Below are 21,547 nucleotides of genomic sequence, written 5' to 3' on the forward strand. Positions count from 1 at the left end.
AGCCTTAACAAACACCCCCTGTGGCAATCACTGCTCCCTGCAACACAAAACCCTACAAATACCTGCAAACTTGTCCATGTCCTTGAGAGGGAGCGTGTACACGAGCTGCTCATCGTTCTGCTGGATCAGGCTGGCTGCAGGGATGTGCTGCCTGATCAGAGACGTGGTGGCCTCTGTGTTGCAGTAGGCATCAATGTGCATGCTGGAAAAACACAGCAGGAGTTGGGGTTTAGAGCTTGGCAGGCTCCTGACACTGCAGCAAACATTCAGTTGTGCCATTGTGATTTAGATTTTCTGTTTTTCAGATTTTCTGATTTTCAGATTCTTTGGTGTGTAGCTCTGAGCTTCATATTAAATGTTGGTGAGCTGTCTGCACAGAGCAGGGAGACAAAACAATTCCTGCTCCAGCTGGGCACCAAGGACAAATGATCCAAATCTCAGCCCAGGAGCACAAACACCGTGGGCTGGAGAGAGAAAAACAAGCAGGGTGGGACTGGATGGGCTAAAGCTGGAATGGGACAATGAACTGCAAGGTGCAAATGGTGCAGAACTGATCCCAGGGAGAGACCCCGTGCCCGGCCGTGCATTTTGGGACCATTTTGGTTCATTTTGGGACCATTTTGGGTTCATTTTGGGACCATTTTGGTTCATCTTGGGTGCAGCCCTGGCTGGGCTCTTGTGCTGCCCAAGGTGGGTCCATGGAGGAGATGCTTTTAATAAATCCCTGCTTTATTCTGTAACTCTGTTCCAGCCTCTGCTCCAGCTCAGCCTTCACAAGGCATCAACTCAAGGATAAAAGGATCTTTTGGGGGGTTCTTTCTCAGAGATTGCAACATAAAACAGTAAAAAAAAGAGATGCATAATGGCCCCAAGAGGTACAAAACTGAGCACAGGATTACCTCAGGCGGTAGCCAATGCCCCACTTGCTCTTGAGGAAGAGAGATGAGCCGAGGCATTTCAGCATCCCTTGGGAAATCACAGCTTTACGATCTGGAAAGGGAAGTCAGGCAGCAGAAAATCAACAATTTCCTCCCAAATTCCCCTCTGGGTTGCACAGCAATGGTAGCCCAGGGCTGGGGGCTGCAGCTGGGCTGGGGCAGGGCTCACCAGCCAGGATGTCAGCCTCGTCCATGAAGTGGGTGCTGAACACTGTCACACGGTTGGCTTTCCTGCTCCTCAGCAGGTTCCAGACGATGTGGCGGGAGCAGGGATCCATCCCTGCCGTGGGCTCATCCAGCAGCAAAACCTGGGGGCAAAACCACCAGGGCTGCTCAAAGCCACAGCCCCTGAGCTCAGTGATCCCTCCCCAGTGCAGCCACGTTGCTCCTCACAGAGAAAAGCAAGGCACAATTCTTCCCAAGGATATTCCTGGCTTTCACATCCTCTGAACCTCAGAGAAAGACAAAACAATTCTTGTCTCATTTACTGCCCCTGTGTTGTTCACAAGTGGAATGAATCGTGGAAGGTTGTTTACCTGAAGGGAATTGATAATTGGATTTTGGTGTGAGTGTTTTGATTTACTGACCAATTGAATCCAGGTGTGTGGGCTGACAGTCATGAGATTCTGTGCAGTGGAGTGCTTGGCAGATTCAGTTAGGATGAAATGTAATATACATCCTAACTGAAGTGCAATATTGTATAGAATAATATAATATCATGAAGTAATTAATTAGCCTTCTGATACAATGGAATCCTCCTCATCATTCCTCTCCAATATCTGAGGAAAAAATATCTGCTACACCCCAGCACACCCAGAAGGGTTTGTTTGAAGCCTGCCAGTTAATTCCTGTAAAATAGGAAACAGCCCAGATTAACAAGGCAGCTTTTGTCACTGTGCTTTGAACACATCCATCTCCCCTTGTGACAAATGGAAAAATCCTGTGATAAATTAATGCCACAGCCTGCTTTATTCTGCTTTCAATAGAATTGTGTAGCAGAATCACAACCTAGCCATGGATTCACTCTTTCTACTGAGGGCTGGTTAAATGCACACACCTGCTTTGAAAACCCCCAGGAAATGTCACATACACCATTTTTAACCACAGATCTCAAAGCAGTGCCCATCCTCACAGGCCAGAAATGACAGAGCTGCAACACAAAAGAGCTCTCTGGCTCTGCTCCTGCTCCCAGCTCCTGGATGGCTTTGGAATGAAAGCATCCAACAATTTCCCTGCTGGGGGATAAATGCTACCTGCCAGAAATTACACACAAAACTTGCCATGCTATTTATCTGCCAAAGAGATCAAACCCAAGGCTGCTGCCATTACTGAGCCTCAAGCACAAAGGCTGAAAGATTGAAATGATTGTAATTAAAGCAAAAACAAAGAAAAAAAGGTGCTCAAAGGAACAATTTCTGCATTTTGCAGATAAGTTGGTTTTGACAAGAGAGACCAAGCCTTCCATGGACCAGCAACACGAAGCTGAGAATAATTCCATCCCTCTCACCTTGGGGTTCCCAAGAACAGCAACTCCCACTGACAGCCTCCTCTTCTGCCCCCCACTTAATTTTTTGGCTTGATTGTCCCTGATGGGCTGCATCTCCAAATCCAGCAACACCTTCTGCACCTTGAAAACACAAGAAACACATTTATTGTTTAAAAAAAAAACCTATAAAATTTTAAAACCAGATTGTTAACAATTAACATTCAAATTAACTGCTGCTGGTTCCCACAGTGTTCTGTATCTGAACTGCACAACCTACACACGAAGTTTAATGGTGTCTATAATTGGACCTAAATGCCAGATTTAAAACATTTTATGGGAATTTTAATCTCAGGAAAAATTAAAGGTTTATCTTTGTCTAAATATCTGTCTGTACCTGTCTGTCCACTGTACCACACAGGATTATTTCCCTGCAAAAGGAAAACCCTGCAAGGATATTTTGATTTACAGTTAAAAACGTTCATGTAAGACAACACCAGCGTCCAGGTGAGTTACCTCTTGTATCAAATCGTTCTGAGGGATGCCCTTGATGGCAGCAAAGATGGAGAGGTTCTCCTCCACAGTCAAGATGTCGAAGTGGATGTCGGCCTGGGGACACACGCCCGCGATCTGCCGCACCTCCAGCATCTCGTCGATCTCAGACACCCTGTGCCCATAGACTGACACAAACCCTAAAGGAAATGAGTATAAAATCATCCAATGGCTTGGGCTGGAGTGGGTTAAAGCTCATCTCATTCCAACCCCTGCCATGGGCTGGTGACTCAGGTTGGAAGGTGGTGGGGGTGTGTGTCCAATTCCCATCTGTCCGAGGTGGGGCAGTTATCTCTGTTCCTTTATCTCCTCCCCAACCAATCCTCCCTCCAGGATATCTCTTCTGCTCATGGGCCATTGACTATTAATTATCTTCTGTCCACGGCCACTGAGTGTCCCTGCAGGGCTGATCCAATCCCAGCATCCCATGGGGAGATGCTCCGCCCAGGGGAGGAGCCAAGCATTCCTACCTGGATCCAATCTGAGCTTTGGGACACCCCAGCAGCCTTTGCCCCCTGCATTGCCAGAGGAGCAGCTTTCTGCTGCCCTGCATGGCCAGAGGGAGCCCAGGCCCATCTGCAGCAGCCCTGGAGCTGCAGAGGAAAACTCCCCCCTTGTGCAGGATCCCTGCTGCAGCAGAGCCACAGCTGGCACTGCAGGAGGGCTGAGCCCCCATGGATGGGGCTGGGACACCCCCTGGCACACAGTGTGCCCGAGCCTGTTCTGACTCTGTCAATGGTTTGTTTTCTCTTTTTTGTACTATTACATTTGTATTTTTAGTTTCCCTAGAAAAGAACTGCTATTCCTACTCTCATGAGACCCTTAATTTTAAAATTAGAATAATTTGGAGGGAGGGGGTTTCCATTTTCCATTTCAAGGAAGGCTCCTGCCTTCCTTAGCAGACACCTTTTCAAACCAAGACAGCTGGAAAGTCTCCACTGGAAGCAACAACCAGCAGAGAAGGTTTTACAGCCCTGTGTGGACAGGAATTCCACGTGGGCTCTTTCACATGTTATCCAAGGAAATTTTGGTGCATCCTGGAAGAGCCACCCAGGCTCTCAGGCCTGGTACATCCTGGAGCACCCACCCAGGCTCTCAGGCCTGGTACATCCTGGAACACCCACCCAGGCTCTCAGGCCTGGTGTAGCCTGGAACACCCACCCAGGTTCTCAGGCCTGGTACATCCTGGAACACCCACCCAAGCTCTCAGGCCTGGTGCATCCTGGAACACCCACCCAGGTTCTCAGGCCTGGTGCATGCTGGAACACCCACCCAGGTTCTCAGGCCTGGTGTATCCTGGAACACCCACCCAAGCTCTCAGGCCTGGTGCATCCTGGAACACCCACCCAGGTTCTCAGGCCTGGTGCATGCTGGAACACCCACCCAGGTTCTCAGGCCTGGTGCATGCTGGAATACCCACCCAGGTTCTCAGGCCTGGTGCATGCTGGAGCACTCACCCAGGCTCTCAGGCCTGGTGCATGCTGGAGCACCCACCCAGGTTCTGAGGCCTGGCTGTGGAGCAGGGCAGCCCCAGGCTGCACTCACCATCAGAGGGAGGGCACAGCCCACACAGGATGTTCATCAGCGTTGTCTTCCCGGTGCCGCTGTGGCCCAGCAGTGCCGTGATCTGCCCCTCGTAGATGTCAAAGGACAAATCTGCTCCAGGGCACAGCAAAAAGAGGGGTCAGGGCGGGGTCCTGACCCCCTGAGCCAGCTCCTGCCCCAGGTTCAATCCCAATGCTCACATCCACACTCTGCCTGGGGGACAGGGCCGGCCTGGCATGGTCCCACAGCCACTGTGGGGTGGCCACGTCTCAAAGGCACCCAGGGAAAGAAGGTGACAACATCAGGGAGCTGGGTAGGGCACATGACATCCCTACAGGGGCATTGGGTGATGCCAGCAGGCTTTCCTCAGGGATGAAGGGCTCATTTTTGGTTTAGACACCACTGTGTGAGAGAGCACACCTGGCATTCGTGCTCCAGGGCCCCACCCCTCCAAAACAAACCAAAACCAGGCTGAACTGAAACACTGAAACCCAAGAGATCACCCAGCAACTCAGCTACTGCTCCTCTGCATCCCACTAGCAGCTAGAAAGCTGAAATGTTCTTACTTCTGAGAGCCTCCACGGTCTCCCCCTTCTTCCTGAATGTTTTCTGAACACAGCTGATTCTGAAAGAGACAACATGGCATGAACTATTTCAGCACCTTTCATGGCATTTTCAGTCATCAACACTCAGCAACAATCACAACAAGCCAACCAGACTGAAATGGCACCAGATGTGTTAAAAACCCTTGGAGGCAAGTCAAGACAGGGCAGATTCTCCCAAAACTTTGTCCATCTCCACCCTGGCATCAGAAAACTTCTCCTGGTCACCCTCTACAGTATTTCCTGTGATGATAAACTGAATTATTTCAAATCTGAGTGTCTTTCACATGGTGGAACAATGCTCTAGAGGCTTCCCAAGCTGGGAAAGGGAACAGCTACTCCCCAGCAGCTGCACCACACAACAGGAGACTCCAGAGACATGACATGGAAGAGAGGTGACAGCAGAATGGAATCCAAAGATGTGATTCCTGACAGCTCTTGATCAAAATCAGGCCAATTCTTTTAAATATAAATAACAAGTATTTTATATATAAAAATAGCAAATATTTTATATCTATATAATGTATATTATATAGATATAATATATATAATAGCAAGTATTATACACATACATAATATATAATATACAATATATAATATATAATATATATAATATAATATATATTATAGCAAGTATTATATATAAATAAAAACATATATATAATAGCAAGTATCCTTATATATATATATATATATATATATATATATATATATATATATATATATATATGTATATACACATAATAAATTATGTGTATAATAATTATATACACATATAATTATATACACATAATTTTCCTTTCTAGAGAGGTAAAAACCTTCCTTCCAGCCCTGCTGTTTTTCCAAATGAAAGGAACAGCCTGTTTATCTGCAGGCACCAAATCAAGGATGGATTTTGGAAGCCTCATCACCCTGAACATGAGGATGGTGAGGGATTATTGGGGGTGAGTAATGGGGAAGAGAATGAGTATGAAAGCAAACAGAACTTGCACATGGAAAGATGGCAAGACTGAGTGAGACTGCTGGAGCTGGTGGAGGGATGATGTGGGAGGAGTTCTGGGTGGGTGAATAATGCAACAAAAAGCCACCATGTTCTCAGAGGAACATCAGCATTAAAAATGGACTCCTGAACCTGTAGGTAATAAAAATACCTTTCACTACTTAAAAAATAAGTGTGAATCTCATCCATCTCTAAGATTACAACAACAAAACCCTCTCCTGAAGTGATTTATGCTTGGCTCCACAGCCCTGAGGATGGGATTTGCTGTGTGCAGGGCTCTGCAATCCATGTGCTGTTTGAGCCTGAGCACTGGAGACCAGGGCTGATTTTCAAGCATTGAAATCCACCAGGGAGGGCAGGGCTGTACCTGATGGTTCCTTGCCCTGGAATTCTGTACCTGACAGATCCTTGCCCTGGAGTTCTGTACCTGATGGCTTCCTTGCCCTGGAGTTCTGTACCTGATGGTTCCTTGCCCTGGAATTCTGTACCTGATGGCTTCCTTGCCCTGGAGTTCTGTACCTGATGGCTTCCTTGCCCTGGAATTCTGAAGGCACAGGCTCCACAATCTCACTGAAGCTCAAGCTGCCGTTGATGCTGCTCTCGTACAGCTCCTTGTAGTTTTTCCTGCGCTTTGACCAAAAGGAGGGTTTCATGAAGAAAAAGGGCGTGCGGCGCAGGCCAAACTCACCTGGGGGACAGGACAGAAGGCAACTCCTGAGCAGCAACCACAAATATAACATATAACATATAACATATAACATATGACATATGACATATGACATGTGACATATGACATATGACATATGATATGTGATATATATATATAATATATAATATATAGTATATAACGTATAATATATAATATAATATATAACATTATATAATATATATAATATATAATATAATATAATATAATATAATATAATATAATATAATATAATATAATATAATTAATATAATATAATATAATATAATATAATATAATATAATATAATATGACATAATATAATATAATATAACATAATATAATATAAAATATACTATATAAAATATATAACATATTATATATTATATATTATATATGATAGATAGATAGTTAAAGAATATGAAGAAGATAGATAGATAGACAGACAGACAGATAGATAGATAGATAGATAGATAGATATGTATAGTTCAAGAATATATACACAGTTACAAAATATAAATTATTTCAGCTAGAAGTGTAAAATCCCATGTGAAAACAGCATCACCTCCTTTCTCCAGAGAGTTCAGGGAGGAGATTCAGCAGCCTGGGGGGCTCAGGATTTCAGGGTGATCCCCCCAGAGCCCAGAATCTGTCAGGAACTCACCTGGGATCACCTGGTCCAGGTAGACAGCCAGCAGCAGGTAAAAGATGCTGTCCAGCACCAGGAGGATCAGAGAGATGCACAGAGGGTAAGGACCAGCATTGATGTTTGCAAATGTTGCCCCATCCTCATAATCCTCCAGGTGCATCACCTGCAGGGAGAGACGTCACACACCAAAAAGGCAAAAAAACAGCAAAGTGCAAAAAAAAAAATCCAAAAAACTTAGCAAAAAAACCAAAAATAATGAGAAAGTGACTGAGATCAGAATGGACATAAAAAATAACAGCTCCTTATATGTTGCTGGATATTAAACTGGTGTTAAAAAAATCATATTATAAAAATATTTTTCATATTTTAAAAACACTTGCATAATTATATTCTTAAAATATTGATTTTTAAAATATACTTTAAATATAATAATATAATAATTAATATATTAATAATTAATATATAATAATTATATATTATAATATATAATTAATTATAATTATATTATAATTATATACTTATATTATTATATTATTATATATATAATTATATTAAAATATATAATTAATTATATAATTATATAATAATTAGTATATAATTGATACATTAATAATTAATATAATAATTAATAATTAATAATTTATAATTAATATAATAGTATAATAATTAATAAATAAAATAAATAATCAATAAAAATTAAATATTAATAAATAGAATAAATAGTTAATGCATAAATAAAAATTACGTGATAAATATAATTTAAATAAAATTTTTAAAAAATAATATTTAAATAATATAATTGAAATAATAAAATTTAAAAATCTCAATTTCCAACCCCCACGAGGGGCAGGTGGGGATTTACCTGTGCAACACCAATCAAGAAGCTGCACTGACACAAAGGGCTGAGGATCCACACGAAGGATTTGGGGAAATCCTCCAGCAGGACCATGTTGAGGCCCACAAAGCCAAACACCAAAGTTGCCAAGAACTCCACGATCCCCACGTGCTTGGACTTCTTAAACAGAGGGGTCAGCATCAGGGCAAAGAACACCTGAGGGCACAGGGAAAAACAGACAGGAAAGTATAATAATAATGATAATAATGATAATAATGATAATAATGATAATGATAATGATAATGATAATGATAATGATAATAATAATAATAATAATAATAATAGTAGTAGTAGTAGTAGTAGAAGTAGTAGTAATAATATAGAAATTGTGTGGGAAAACTAAGGGAAAATATAATAATAGTAATAATACTAGTAATAATAATAATAGTAATAATAATAATAGTAATAATAACAGTATAGAAATTTTGTAGAAAAGCTAAGAGAAGTACCATAGTCATAATAACCTAAAACCCTAAGGGAAATACCATAGTAATAATAATAATGATATTGAAATTGTGCAGAAAAACTAAGGGAAATATAACAATAATAATAATAATAATAATAATAATAATAATAATAATAATAATAATAATAATAATAATAATAATAATAATAATAATAATGTTGTAGAAAAACTAAGGGAAAATACCATAGTATTAATAATGATAATATAGAAATTGTGTGGAAAAAGAAAGGGAAAATATACTACTACTACTACTACTACTACTACTACTACTACTACTACTACTGCTACTAGTAATAATAATAATATAGAAAATTTTTAGAAAAGCTAAGGGAAATACCATAGTATTAATAATAATGATATTGAAATTGTGCAGAAAAACTAAGGGAAATATAATAATAATAATAATAGTAATAATAATAATATTAATAATAATAATAATATAGAAATTGTGTGGAAAAACCAAGGGAAAATATAATAATAGTAATAATAATAGTAATAATAATAATAGTAATAATAACAGTATAGAAATTTTGTAGAAACGCTAAGAGGAGTACCATAGTCATAATAATAATGATATAAAAATTGTGTGGAAAAACTAAGGGAAAATACAGTAGTAGTAGTAGTAGTAGTAGTAGTAGTAGTAGTAGTAATAATAGTAATAGTAATAATAATAATAATAATAATAATAATAATAATAATAATAATAATAATAATAATGTTGTAGAAAAACTAAGGGAAAATACCATAGTATTAATAATGATAATATAGAAATTGTGTGGAAAAAGAAAGGGAAAATACACTACCACTACTGCTACTAGTAATAATAATAATAATAATAATATAGAAAATTTGTAGAAAAGCTAAGGGAAATACCAGAGTAATAATAATAATGATATTGAAATTGTGCAGAAAAACTAAGGGAAATATAATAGTAATAGTAATAGTAATAGTAATAGTAATAGTAATAGTAATAGTAATAGTAATAGTAATAATAATAATAATAATAACAATAATAGTAATAATGGTAATAATATAGAAATTGTGTGGGAAAAACTAAGGGAAAATACAATAATAGTAATAATAATAGTAATAATAATAGTATAGAAATTTTGTAGAAACGCTAAGAGAAGTACCATAGTCATAATAATAATGATATAAAAATTGTGTGGAAAAACTAAGGGAAAATACAGTAGTAGTAGTAGTAGTAGTAGTAGTAGTAGTAGTAGTAATAATAATAATAATAATAATAATAATAATAATAATAATAATAATAATAATAATAATAATAATAATAATAATAATAATAATAATAATAATGTTGTAGAAAAACGAAGGGAAAATACCATAGTATTAATAATGATAATATAGAAATTGTGTGGAAAAAGAAAGGGAAAATACACTACTACTACTATTACTACTACTACTACTACTTCTACTGCTACTAGTAATAATAATAATAATAATATAGAAAAATTGTAGAAAAGCTAAGGGTAATACCATAGTAATAATAAAAATGATATTGAAATTGTGCAGAAAAACTAAGGGAAATAATAATAATAATAATAATAATAATAATAATAATAATAATAATAATAATAATAATAATAATAATAATAATAATACTAGTAGTAGTAGTAGTAATAATATAGAAATTGTGTGGGAAAAACTAAGGGAAAATATAATAATAGTAATAATAATAGTAATAATAATAGTATAGAAATTTTGTAGAAACGCTAAGAGGAGTACCATAGTCATAATAATAATGATATAAGAATTGTTTGGAAAAACTAAGGGAAAAAAGAGTAGTAGTAGTAGTAGTAGTAGTAATAATAATAATAATGATGATAATAATAATAATAATAATAGTAATAATGTTGTAGAAAAACTAAGAGAAAATACCATAGTATTAATAATGATAATATAGAAATTGTGTGGAAAAAGAAAGGGAAAATATACTACTACTAATACTGCTGCTAGTAATAATAATAATATAGAAAATTTGTAGAAAAGCTAAGGGAAATACCATAGTAATAATAATAATGATATTGAAATTGTGCAGAAAAACTAAGGGAAATATAATAATAATAATAATAATAATGATAATGATAATGATAATAATAATAATAATAATAATAATAATAATAATATAATGTTGTAGAAAAACTAAGGGAAAATACCATAGTATTAATAATGATAATATAGAAATTGTGTGGTAAAACCAAGGGAAAAATATAATAATAGTAATAATAATAGTAATAATAATAGTAGTAAAAACAACAGTATAGAAATTTTGTAGAAACGCTAAGAGGAGTACCATAGTCATAATAATAATAATGATATTATTATTATAAAATTGATATTGATATCATTATAATAATGATATTATTATTATAAAATTGTGTGGAAAAAGAAAGGGAAAATACAGTAGTAGTAGTAGTAGTAGTAGTAGTAGTAGTAGTAGTAATAATAACAATAATAATAACAATAATAATAACAATAATAATAATAATAATAATAATAATAATAATAATAATAATAATAATAATAATAATAATAACAATAATAATAATAACAATAATAATAATAATAATAATAATGTTGTAGAAAAACTAAGGGAAAATACCATAGTATTAATAATGATAATATAGAAATTGTGTGGAAAAAGAAAGGGAAAATACACTACTACTACTACTACTGCTACTGCTACTGCTACTGCTACTAGTAATAATAATATAGAAATTGTGTGGTAAAACCAAGGGAAAATATAATAATAGTAATAATAACAGTAATAATAATAACAGTAATAATAACAGTATAGAAATTTTGTAGAAAAGCTAAGAGAAGTACCATAGTCATAATAATGATATAAAAATTGTGTGGAAAAACTAAGGGAAAATACAGTAGTAGTAGTAGTAGTAATACTACTACTACTACTACTACTACTAATAATAATAATAATGTTGTAGAAAAACTAAGGGAAAATACCATAGTATTAATAATGATAATATAGAAATTGTGTGGAAAAAGAAAGGGAAAATATACTACTACAACTACTACTACTACTACTGCTACTAGTAATAATAATAATAATATAGAAAATTTGTAGAAAAGCTAAGGGAAATACCAGAGTAATAATAATAATGATATTGAAATTGTGCAGAAAAACTAAGGGAAATATAATAATAATAATAATAATAATAATAATAATAATAATAATAATAATAATAATAATAATAATAATAATAATAATAATAATAATGTTGTAGAAAAACTAAGGGAAAATACCATAGAATTAATAATGATAATATAGAAGTTGTGTGGAAAAAGAAAGGGAAAATATATTACTATTACTACTACTGCTACTAGTAATAACAATAATAATAATAATATAGAAAATTTGTAGAAAAGCTAAGGGAAATACCATAGTAATAATAATAATGATATTGAAATTGTGCAGAAAAACTAAGGGAAATATAATAATAATAATAATAATAATAATAATAATAATAATAATAATAATAATAATAATAATAATAATAATAATAATAATATTGAAATTGTGTGGGAAAACTAAGGGAAAATATAATAATAGTAATAATAACAGTAATAATAATAATAGTAATAATAACAGTATAGAAATTTTGTAGAAAAGCTAAGAGGAGTACCATAGTCATAATAATAATGATATAAAAATTGTGTGGAAAAACTAAGGGAAAATACAGTAGTAGTAGTAGTAGTAGTAATACTACTACTACTACTACTACTACTAATAATAATAATAATAATTATAATGTTGTAGAAAAACGAAGGGAAAATACCATAGTATTAATAATGATAATATAGAAATTGTGTGGAAAAAGAAAGGGAAAATACACTACTACTACTACTACTGCTGCTAGTAATAATAATAATAAAATATAGAAAATTTGTAGAAAAGCTAAGGGAAATACCATAGTAATAATAATAATGATATTGAAATTGTGCGGAAAAACCAAGGGAAATATAGTAATAATAATAATAATAATAATAATAATAATAATAATAATAATAATAATAATAATAATAATAATAATAATAATAGTAATAATAATAATAATAATAATAGTAGTAGTAGTAGTAGTAGTAGTAGTAATAATATAGAAATTGTGGGTGAAAAACTAAGGGAAAATACAGTAGTAGTAGTAGTAGTAGTAGTAGTAGTAGTAGTAGTAGTAGTAGTAGTAGTAATAATAATAATAATAATAATAATAATAATAATAATAATAATAATAATAGTAATAATAATAATAATAATAATGTTGTAGAAAAACTAAGGGAAAATACCATAGTATTAATAATGATAATATAGAAATTGTGTGGAAAAAGAAAGGGAAAATACACTACTACTACTACTACTACTGCTACTACAACTGCTACTAGTAATAATAATAATAATAATATAGAAAATTTGTAGAAAAGCTAAGGGAAATACCATAGTAATAATAATAATGATATTGAAATTGTGCAGAAAAACTAAGGGAAATATAATAATAATAATAATAATAATAATAATAATAATAATAATAATAATAATAATAATAATAATAGTAGTGGTAGTAGTAGTAGTAGTATAGAAATTGTGTAGAAAAACTAAGGGAAACACCATAGCTGCCTCTCACAATAATATAATTTATAATATAATTTTCCTGGTATAGTCACTACAGCACAGATTCACAGAATCATTTTCAGCTGATTTCAGGAGATCAAGATCAAGTCCAACTGTTCCTCTTATCAACTCAGACAAGCAACTGGATAGATAAATATATTTATCATGTATTTTTTATCATTCCCTGACAGTTTATTAGGTTTTTTACATGACACTCTGTAGTGACAGGAAATGTTTTGAAGAGGATCTCGACTGAAGGACGGTTCTGTGGAGGGCTGAAAACTCAAAACCTGATGACTTTTCATCATAGATAAACTCATCATTATAAACTCAGATACTTCAGGAGGGAAAAGCATTTTACAAGGTGATGGGTGACACCTGTACCACATCCTAAAACCAGGAGATATTTAAAATATTTAGATATTTAAAATCTTTAAAACCCCAGGAAGGGCTGGGACAGCTCAGATTCCTGAGCTGCTCAACCCCACAGAAACCAGAAATATTTTGGCAGGGGGAATAAATCAGGTGGGACAGGAATAAAACCAAACAAAGCGCCAGGGCCAGGAACACTCACAGAGGAGACTCCATAGAGGAAGAAAAGCAGGAATATGACCAAGGCACTGCTCTGGGGGAACAGGGACGAGGCCGTGGCAATCACTGCCATCAGGATGGACATGACAAAAATCAGGCTCACGTAGAGCAGCACCCAGGACAGCCTAGGGAGGAAAAAACAGGGAAATGAATGAATGCCCAGCCACAGAAACAGCAAAACCCAGAACTCTTTAATATTCACGTATTCCAAAACCCAGCACTCTTTAATATTCATGTATTCCAAAACTCAGAACTCTTTAATATTCCACATATTGCAAAACCCAGAATTCTTAATTATTCCACATATTCCAAAACCCAGAACTCTTAATTATTCACATATTCTAAAACCCAGCACTCTTTAATATTCCACATATTTCAAAACCCAGAATTCTTAGTTATTCCATACATTGCAAAACCCAGAACTCTTTAATATTCACATATTCCAAAACCCAGAACTCTTAATTATTCCACATATTCTAAAACCCAGAACTCTTAATTATTCCACATATTCTAAAACCCAGAACTCTTAATTATTCCACAAATTCCAAAACCCAGAATTCTTAATTATTCCACACATTGCAAAACCCAGAACTCTTTAATATTCACGTATTCCAAAACCCAGAACTCTTAATTATTCCACATATTCCAAAACCCAGAATTCTTAATTATTCCACATATTCCATTACCCAGAACTCTTAATTATTTCACATATTCCAAAACCCAGAACTCTTAATTATTCCACATATTCCAAAACCCAGAACTCTTTAATATTCCAAAACCCAGAATTCTTAATTATTCCACATATTCCATTACCCAGAATTCTTAATTATTCCACACATTGCAAAACCCAGAACTCTTAATTATTCCACATATTCCATTACCCAGAACTCTTATTTATTCCACATATTCCAAAACCCAGAACTCTTAATTATTCCACATATTCCAAAACCCAGCACACTTTAATATTCCACACAGACTTCTATCCCAAGTTAATTTCTAACTCTGTGTCTCACTGCACCAAAGGCCAAGTGTGCAATAAAACAGAATAAAAGATCTGTTTGTAACAAAACCTGAATAAAAGATCTGTTTGTAACAAATCCTTAATAAAAGATCTGTTTGTAACAAATCCTTAATAAAAATGCTGTTTGTAACTAAACCTGAGTAAAAGAGCAGTTGGGAACATCCTGGGGTTGTTCTCAGCACACACTGAGACCCAGGGCAGGTAAAGATGCACAATCAGGTGATTCACCTTTATTTTTTGCATAATTAATTCCCTGCTATGGGCAAAAGAAGGTAACAGAGTCGTAGGCTTCAATAATTCAAGGAACTCTGTTTAAATTTTAATAGAGGCTGCTGGGCAGGGTAATAAAATCCTGCTCTGTTGAAAACCAGAGCTGTGAGTGTGGGAGCAACTCTGACCTCAGCAAACAGGGCTGGTTTGTGTGCAGGCAGCAAAAAATGACACATTTCCTCTGAAACAACTAAAAAAGAAATCATTCCAACCACCCCAGGTGGATGTTTCAGTGCAGGGTGAAAACCCTGCCAGAAAGGGCAAAGCAAAAACTTGTTTTTATCCCCTCAGCTATCAATGATTTCAAATTAACCCATCATCTGGGAGAAAAAATGAAATATTCTATTGCCCAGGCCAATTTTCAGCATCAGGATGAGGAAACAATTGAAAAGCTGTTGCTGAGACTGCTCTGGCATGTTTAAATTATAAAGTTGGGTTTATTTAATTATGTGCCAGGCTGCAGGTTACCTGTTGAGCTTCTAGGAAAGGAGGTAGTGAGCCAAAAATGCTTCAAAACCTCCATAAAACCCCGCACATGATGAGGTTTGATCCCTCTAATCTGGTGCAGCTTTACATGAATAAATGCAGCAGGATTACTTATTAAAATATTCATATTTTCATGCTACTGCAAGGTTTTCTCTATTTGATTGTAGAGAATATTTTAGTTTTTGGTTGTTTTCAATTAAAGACTGAAAAGAATTTAAGAACTGGAGGGTGGGATGGAAGAGGTTAACTAGAAAATTTTTTTAACATAATAATTTCTTAATATAATAATTTTTGACATATATTTAATTTTTTTAAATTTAAATATACGTTAAAATATATATTTACATCTATTTAATTGTTTTTCTTTTCTAAGAAAATAAAAAAAAAATAAATATATGTAGATGTAAATTTATGGAGGTTTTAAAGCATTTTTGGCTCACAACCTCCTTTCCTAGAAGCCTTTTCTTTACATATATTTAATTTTTTTTCTTTACATATATTTAATTTTTTTTTCTTTTCTAAGAAACAGGTTGTAGCAAACACTCACATACCAGAAGGCAGTGTCATGGAGTCCCAAAATTTTCAAGAACTCCTTCAGCTTCCTCTCCTTTTCTGCCACGATGTGAATTGCCAAATAATACCCAAAGGGGGAGAACGCAATCACCAGGTAAATTAAAATGATTGCACGAGGGAAGTTATCAATTTCCACCACTGCAGCCTCTCCCATAACCATGGCTCTGGTCAGATCCAGCTGTTCCCAGACAGAATGATTTGTTTTCAGCTGGAAGGAAGAGGAGGAAAAGTTATTTTGACATTTTTCCTGATTTTTCAGCCCCATCCCAACCACTCCACCCCGGAGATCTGGAGAGCTCAAAACCTTCCTGACCCCAAATTCCAGGCCAAAAGCAAGACTGGAAAACACCTGAATGCCTGGGGATGAAATGAGGAAATGTGGAATTTCTGTCATTTAAAAAGATGGAATTTGCTGCCACCATGAGCAGGGTGAGGGGAGGGAAATTGGGAAAAATCGCTGAGCAATAGTGGCAGCAAAATAATAAATTTTGCAGGTAAATTCTGCAGCCCCTGCTTGGAATGGCATTTTGGGATGAGAATTTGTGTTCTGAGCAGGGTTGTGCTGGATGTTCAGCATCTCTGGGATGCAAATGGAGACAAAAATCCTCAGAATCCAACCCAAGAGGATTGGGGAAATCCTGGACAAAACAGATCTGGGCAGAACGTGGCCAAACCTGCCCCAAAACTTCTGCATTTTCATCAGATCCCAGCTGGGGTCTGACACAGCATCTCCAGGCAGATTAAGGAGACTGTGCAGTCCCTGGATCTGCCCTTTTTTTGGGATGAGGATGGGATTTTATGGCATTTTCCCAGTGGTACCTGGACAGAACAGTCTTGGACAAAACACAAGCAAACCCACCCCAAAACTTCTGCCTTCTCTTCAGATCCCAGCTGAGATCTGACACAGCATCTCCAAAGATTGACAGACAGATTAAGGATTAGCAGGCAGCCCTGGATGTGCCCTTTGTTGGGGTGAAGGTGGGATTACTTGGTGAGATTTTGTGGGATTTTATGGCATTTTCCCAGTGGTACCTGGACAAAACAGTCCTGGACAAAACACCAGCAAACCCACCCCAAAACTTCTGCCTTTTTATCAGATGCCAGCTGAGATCTCACACAGCATCTCCCAGGATTAGCAGGCAGATTAAGCAGCCCCTGGATCTGCCCTTCCTTGGGGTGAGGATGGGATTTAATGGGATTTTGTGGGATTTCCACAGAATTCACACAATCAGAGAATTCCCAGAGCCCTCCAAGCCCATCGAGCCCAGCCCAGCCCCAGCCCCTCACCCAACCCCTGGCCCCCAGTGCCACATCCAGGCTTTGTCAAACACACCCAGGGATGGGGACTCCACCACCTCCCCGGGCAGAACATTCCAGAACTTTATCCCCCTTTCTGTCAAACACTTTTCCCTGCTGTCCAGCCTGTATTTCCCTGGGTGCAGCTGGAGGCTGTGTGCTCTGGCTGTGTCAGTGCTGCTGCAGACAGAGCCCAGCCCCAGCTGAGCACAGGCCCCTTTCAGGAGCTGTGAGAGTGATGGGGGCACCCCTGGGCCTCCTTTTCTCCAGGATTAACCCCCCCAGCTCCCTCAGGGCTTCCTCACAGGGTTTGTGTGTTCCCAGCCCTATTTTATGGGATTTTTTGGTGGGATTTTATGGGATTCCTCACCTGGATGATGGCAGCATCAATGCAGGCCTGCAGGGCTGTGAACCCCGAGCTCCAGTAGGTCACGGACTCGCAGCTCTTGCGCAGGTTGGAGCACGTGGCTGCAGGGAAAACAGGGAATCAGCATCCTCAGGGGGCCTTCCATGCCACAATTCCGTGTTAAAATCCCAAAAAATAGAGTTACAGCTGCTCCACTCCCTGATAACGGCACCAACAAAACCCACAAAGCAATATACGCAACACCAGGCCAGAAAAAAGGAAAATATGGGATCATTTTCCAGCTCATTCCCTTGCAGGTTTACCTCTAGATTACTATTACTATCTGGATTTACTATTAAATAGGGAATCAGCATCTTCAGGATCTCTTGCAACCCAGGCCACTCCATGTTAAAATCCCAAAAATCTGAGTTACAGCTGCACCACTCCCTGATAACACCACCAACAATCCCCACAAACCAACACATGCAACACCAAGCCAAAAAAAACCCCAAAAATGGAAAAATTGGGATGACTTTCCAGCTCATTCTATGGCATGTTTACCTCTGTATTATTATTACTATCTGGATTTACTATTAAATAGGGAATTAGCATCTTCAGGATCTCTTGCAACCCAGGCCATTCCATGTTAAAATCCCAAAAATCTGAGTTACAGATGCTCCACTCCCTGATAACACCACCAACAATCCCCACAAACCAACACATGCAACACCAAGCCAAAAAAAACCCCAAAAATGGAAAAATTGGGATGATTTTCCAGCTCATTCCCTTGCAAGTTTACTCTGGATTACTATTACTATCTGGATTTACTATTAAATAGGGAATCAGCATCTTCAGGATCTCTTGCAACCCAGGTCATTCCATGTTAAAATCCCAACAATGTGAGTTACAGCTGCACCACTCCACAAAAACACCACCAACAATCCCCACAAACCAACACATGAAACACCAGGCCAGAAAAGGCCCAACAAATGAAAATTTGGGACAATTTTCCAGCTCATTCCCTTGCAAGTTTACTCTGGATTACTATTACTATCTGGATTTACTATTAAATAGGGAATCAGCATCTTCAGGAGCTTTTCCATGCCACAATTCCAGGGTAAAATCCCAAAAATTTGAGTTACAGCTGCTCCATTCCCTCATAACACCGTCAACAACCCCCCCAAACCAATACACACCAAACCAGGCCAAAAAAACCCCCCAAAAAAATGAAATTTTAGGATGATTTTCCAGCTCATTCCCTTGCAGGTTCACCTATGGATTACTATTGCTATCTGTATTTACTATTAAATAGAGAACAATCATCTTCAGGAACCTTTCCATGCCACAAATCCAGGGTAAAATCCCAAAACATTGAGTTACAGTTGCTCCACGCCCCAATAACACCCCACACACCAATACACCCAACACTAAGACAAAAAAAAAGCAATACAAAGGAAAATGTGGGATGATTCTCCAGCTTATTCCCTTGCAGATTTACCTCTTGATTACTACCTAGAGTTATTATTAAATCATCATCTTCAGGAGCCCTTCCATGCCACAATTCAAGGTTAAAATCCCAAAAAATTGAGTTACAGCTGCTTCACTCCCTAATAACACCACCAGCAACCTCTACAAACTAATACACACCAAACCAGGCCAAAAAAAACCCCCAAAAAATGAAATTTGAGGATGATTTTGCAGCTTGTTCCCTGCAGGTTTACCTCTGGACTCGGTGTAGATGGAGGACATGGCGATGGAGTCGTGGAACCTCAGCTGGTAGGACAGGGAGTCCTTGAACACCACGCCCACAAAGTTGGAGGGCTTGAGCAAACTCGCCTGCTCCAGCTCCTCCTCACTCAAATACTCCTCAGTGATGAGGCCTGGGGGGATTAAAATAGAAATATAAAATAAAATTATATATATTATATATTTATTATATATTATAATATATATATATATTATATATTATTGTATAAATATATATTTATATAATTTAATATTTTATATTATTGTATTTTTATATACTATATAAATATATATTATATATTTATTAGATATTGTAAAATATATTATATATATTATATATTTATTATATATTGTTATAGAAATATATATTTATATAATTTTACACATTTTATTATATATTTTATATTATATAAATATATAATATATATTTATTATATTTTTTATAAATATATTTATATAATTTTATATATCATATTATTATATATTTATATATTATATATAATATAACATAATATATATTATATATTATATAATACATATAATATATATAATATATAATATATATAATATATATTATATATTATATATATATTATATATATTATATGTTATATATTATATATTACATAATATATATTATATTATATTATATCGTATATAATATATATTTTAATAAATATATAATATATATCATAGTATATATTTATTATATATGATAAAATAGAAAATAAAAAATTATAATATAAATATTATCAAAACCAGCAAAAAACCACCCAAAACAAACCAAAACACTCCTAAAATCAGCAAAAAAATCCGAAAATCGGCAAGAAAACCCCAAACCAAAACCAAAATCCTAATACCAAGGAAAAACCCTAAAACCATCAAAAAACCTATAAAACCAGAAAAAAAACAACAAACCCAAACCAACCAAAAGACCCCTAAAAAATCAACACAAAACCCCCTAAAAATCAACAAGAAAACGCCTAAAAATCAACAAAAAATGCCCAACACCTTCACATTCCCTCCTCTGAAAAATTCAGATTTTTCCTATTACAGCACCCCTCAGTTCCCACTTCAAACACAAGCTCCAGAGTGAGATAGGAGGGGAAAAAAATCAGATTTAGGGTGTGAATACCATCCTCAAAGTTGTCAGAAGCCACTTTCCTCATGATGTCCCAAGCCAGGGCTGTGGGTGGCCCAAAACCAGCAAGGAAACTCAAAAATCAGCAAAAAAAACCCAACCAAAAAAACCCCACCAAAACCAGCAAAAAACCTCTAAAACAAGTTAAATAACCCCCAAAACCAGCAAAAAATCCCAAAACAACAACAAAAAAAAAAACGGAAAAAACCCCTAAAACCAGAAAAAAGCCTCAAAACCAAAATCCTAATACCAAGGAAAAACCCTAAAATCATCAAAAAAACCCATAAAAACAGAAAAACAAACAAACAAAAAAAAAAAACCCCAAACCAACCAAAAAAAACCCCTAAAAATCAACACAAAACCCCTAAAAATCAACAAGAAAACACCTTAAAATCAACAAAAAATGCTCAACACCTTCACATTCCCTCCTCTGAAAAATTCCGATTTTTCCTATTACAGCACCCCTGAGTTCCCACTTCAAACACAAGTTCCAGGATGAGATAGGAGGGGAAAAAAATCAGATTTAGGGTGTGAATACCATCCTCAAAGTTGTCCGAAGCCACTTTCCTCATGATGTCCCGAGCCTGGGCTGTGGGTGGCCCAAAACCAGCAAGAAAA

General features: G+C 36.0%; 1 protein-coding gene across 10 annotated transcripts in view; it reads right to left on the minus strand.

Annotated features, from left to right (window-relative positions):
* The window catches only part of ABCA5 (ATP binding cassette subfamily A member 5), a 49,487-nt gene that overhangs the window by 18,396 nt on the left and 9,544 nt on the right, over nt 1-21,547 (minus strand). For 8 of the 10 annotated variants that reach the window (XM_074555343.1, XM_074555347.1, XM_074555345.1 and 5 more), the window contains 14 exons: nt 19,765-19,923; nt 18,068-18,165; nt 16,380-16,609; nt 14,035-14,176; nt 8,317-8,505; nt 7,470-7,617; nt 6,640-6,808; nt 5,085-5,143; nt 4,519-4,629; nt 2,938-3,113; nt 2,446-2,565; nt 1,108-1,246; nt 900-990; nt 63-202 (listed from right to left, as the gene is read on the minus strand). In XM_074555343.1, the coding sequence (XP_074411444.1) occupies nt 63-202; nt 900-990; nt 1,108-1,246; nt 2,446-2,565; nt 2,938-3,113; nt 4,519-4,629; nt 5,085-5,143; nt 6,640-6,808; nt 7,470-7,617; nt 8,317-8,505; nt 14,035-14,176; nt 16,380-16,609; nt 18,068-18,165; nt 19,765-19,923 (1,971 nt within the window). Of the gene's footprint in view, nt 1-62; nt 203-899; nt 991-1,107; nt 1,247-2,445; nt 2,566-2,937; nt 3,114-4,518; nt 4,630-5,084; nt 5,144-6,639; nt 6,809-7,469; nt 7,618-8,316; nt 8,506-14,034; nt 14,177-16,379; nt 16,610-18,067; nt 18,166-19,764; nt 19,924-20,923; nt 20,994-21,467; nt 21,544-21,547 lie in introns of those variants that run through there. The other 2 variants (XM_074555349.1, XM_074555350.1) reach the window with 2 other exon arrangements.

The sequence above is a fragment of the Zonotrichia albicollis genome, chromosome 19 (assembly GCF_047830755.1).
Source record: "Zonotrichia albicollis isolate bZonAlb1 chromosome 19, bZonAlb1.hap1, whole genome shotgun sequence".
Lineage (NCBI taxonomy): Eukaryota > Metazoa > Chordata > Aves > Passeriformes > Passerellidae > Zonotrichia > Zonotrichia albicollis.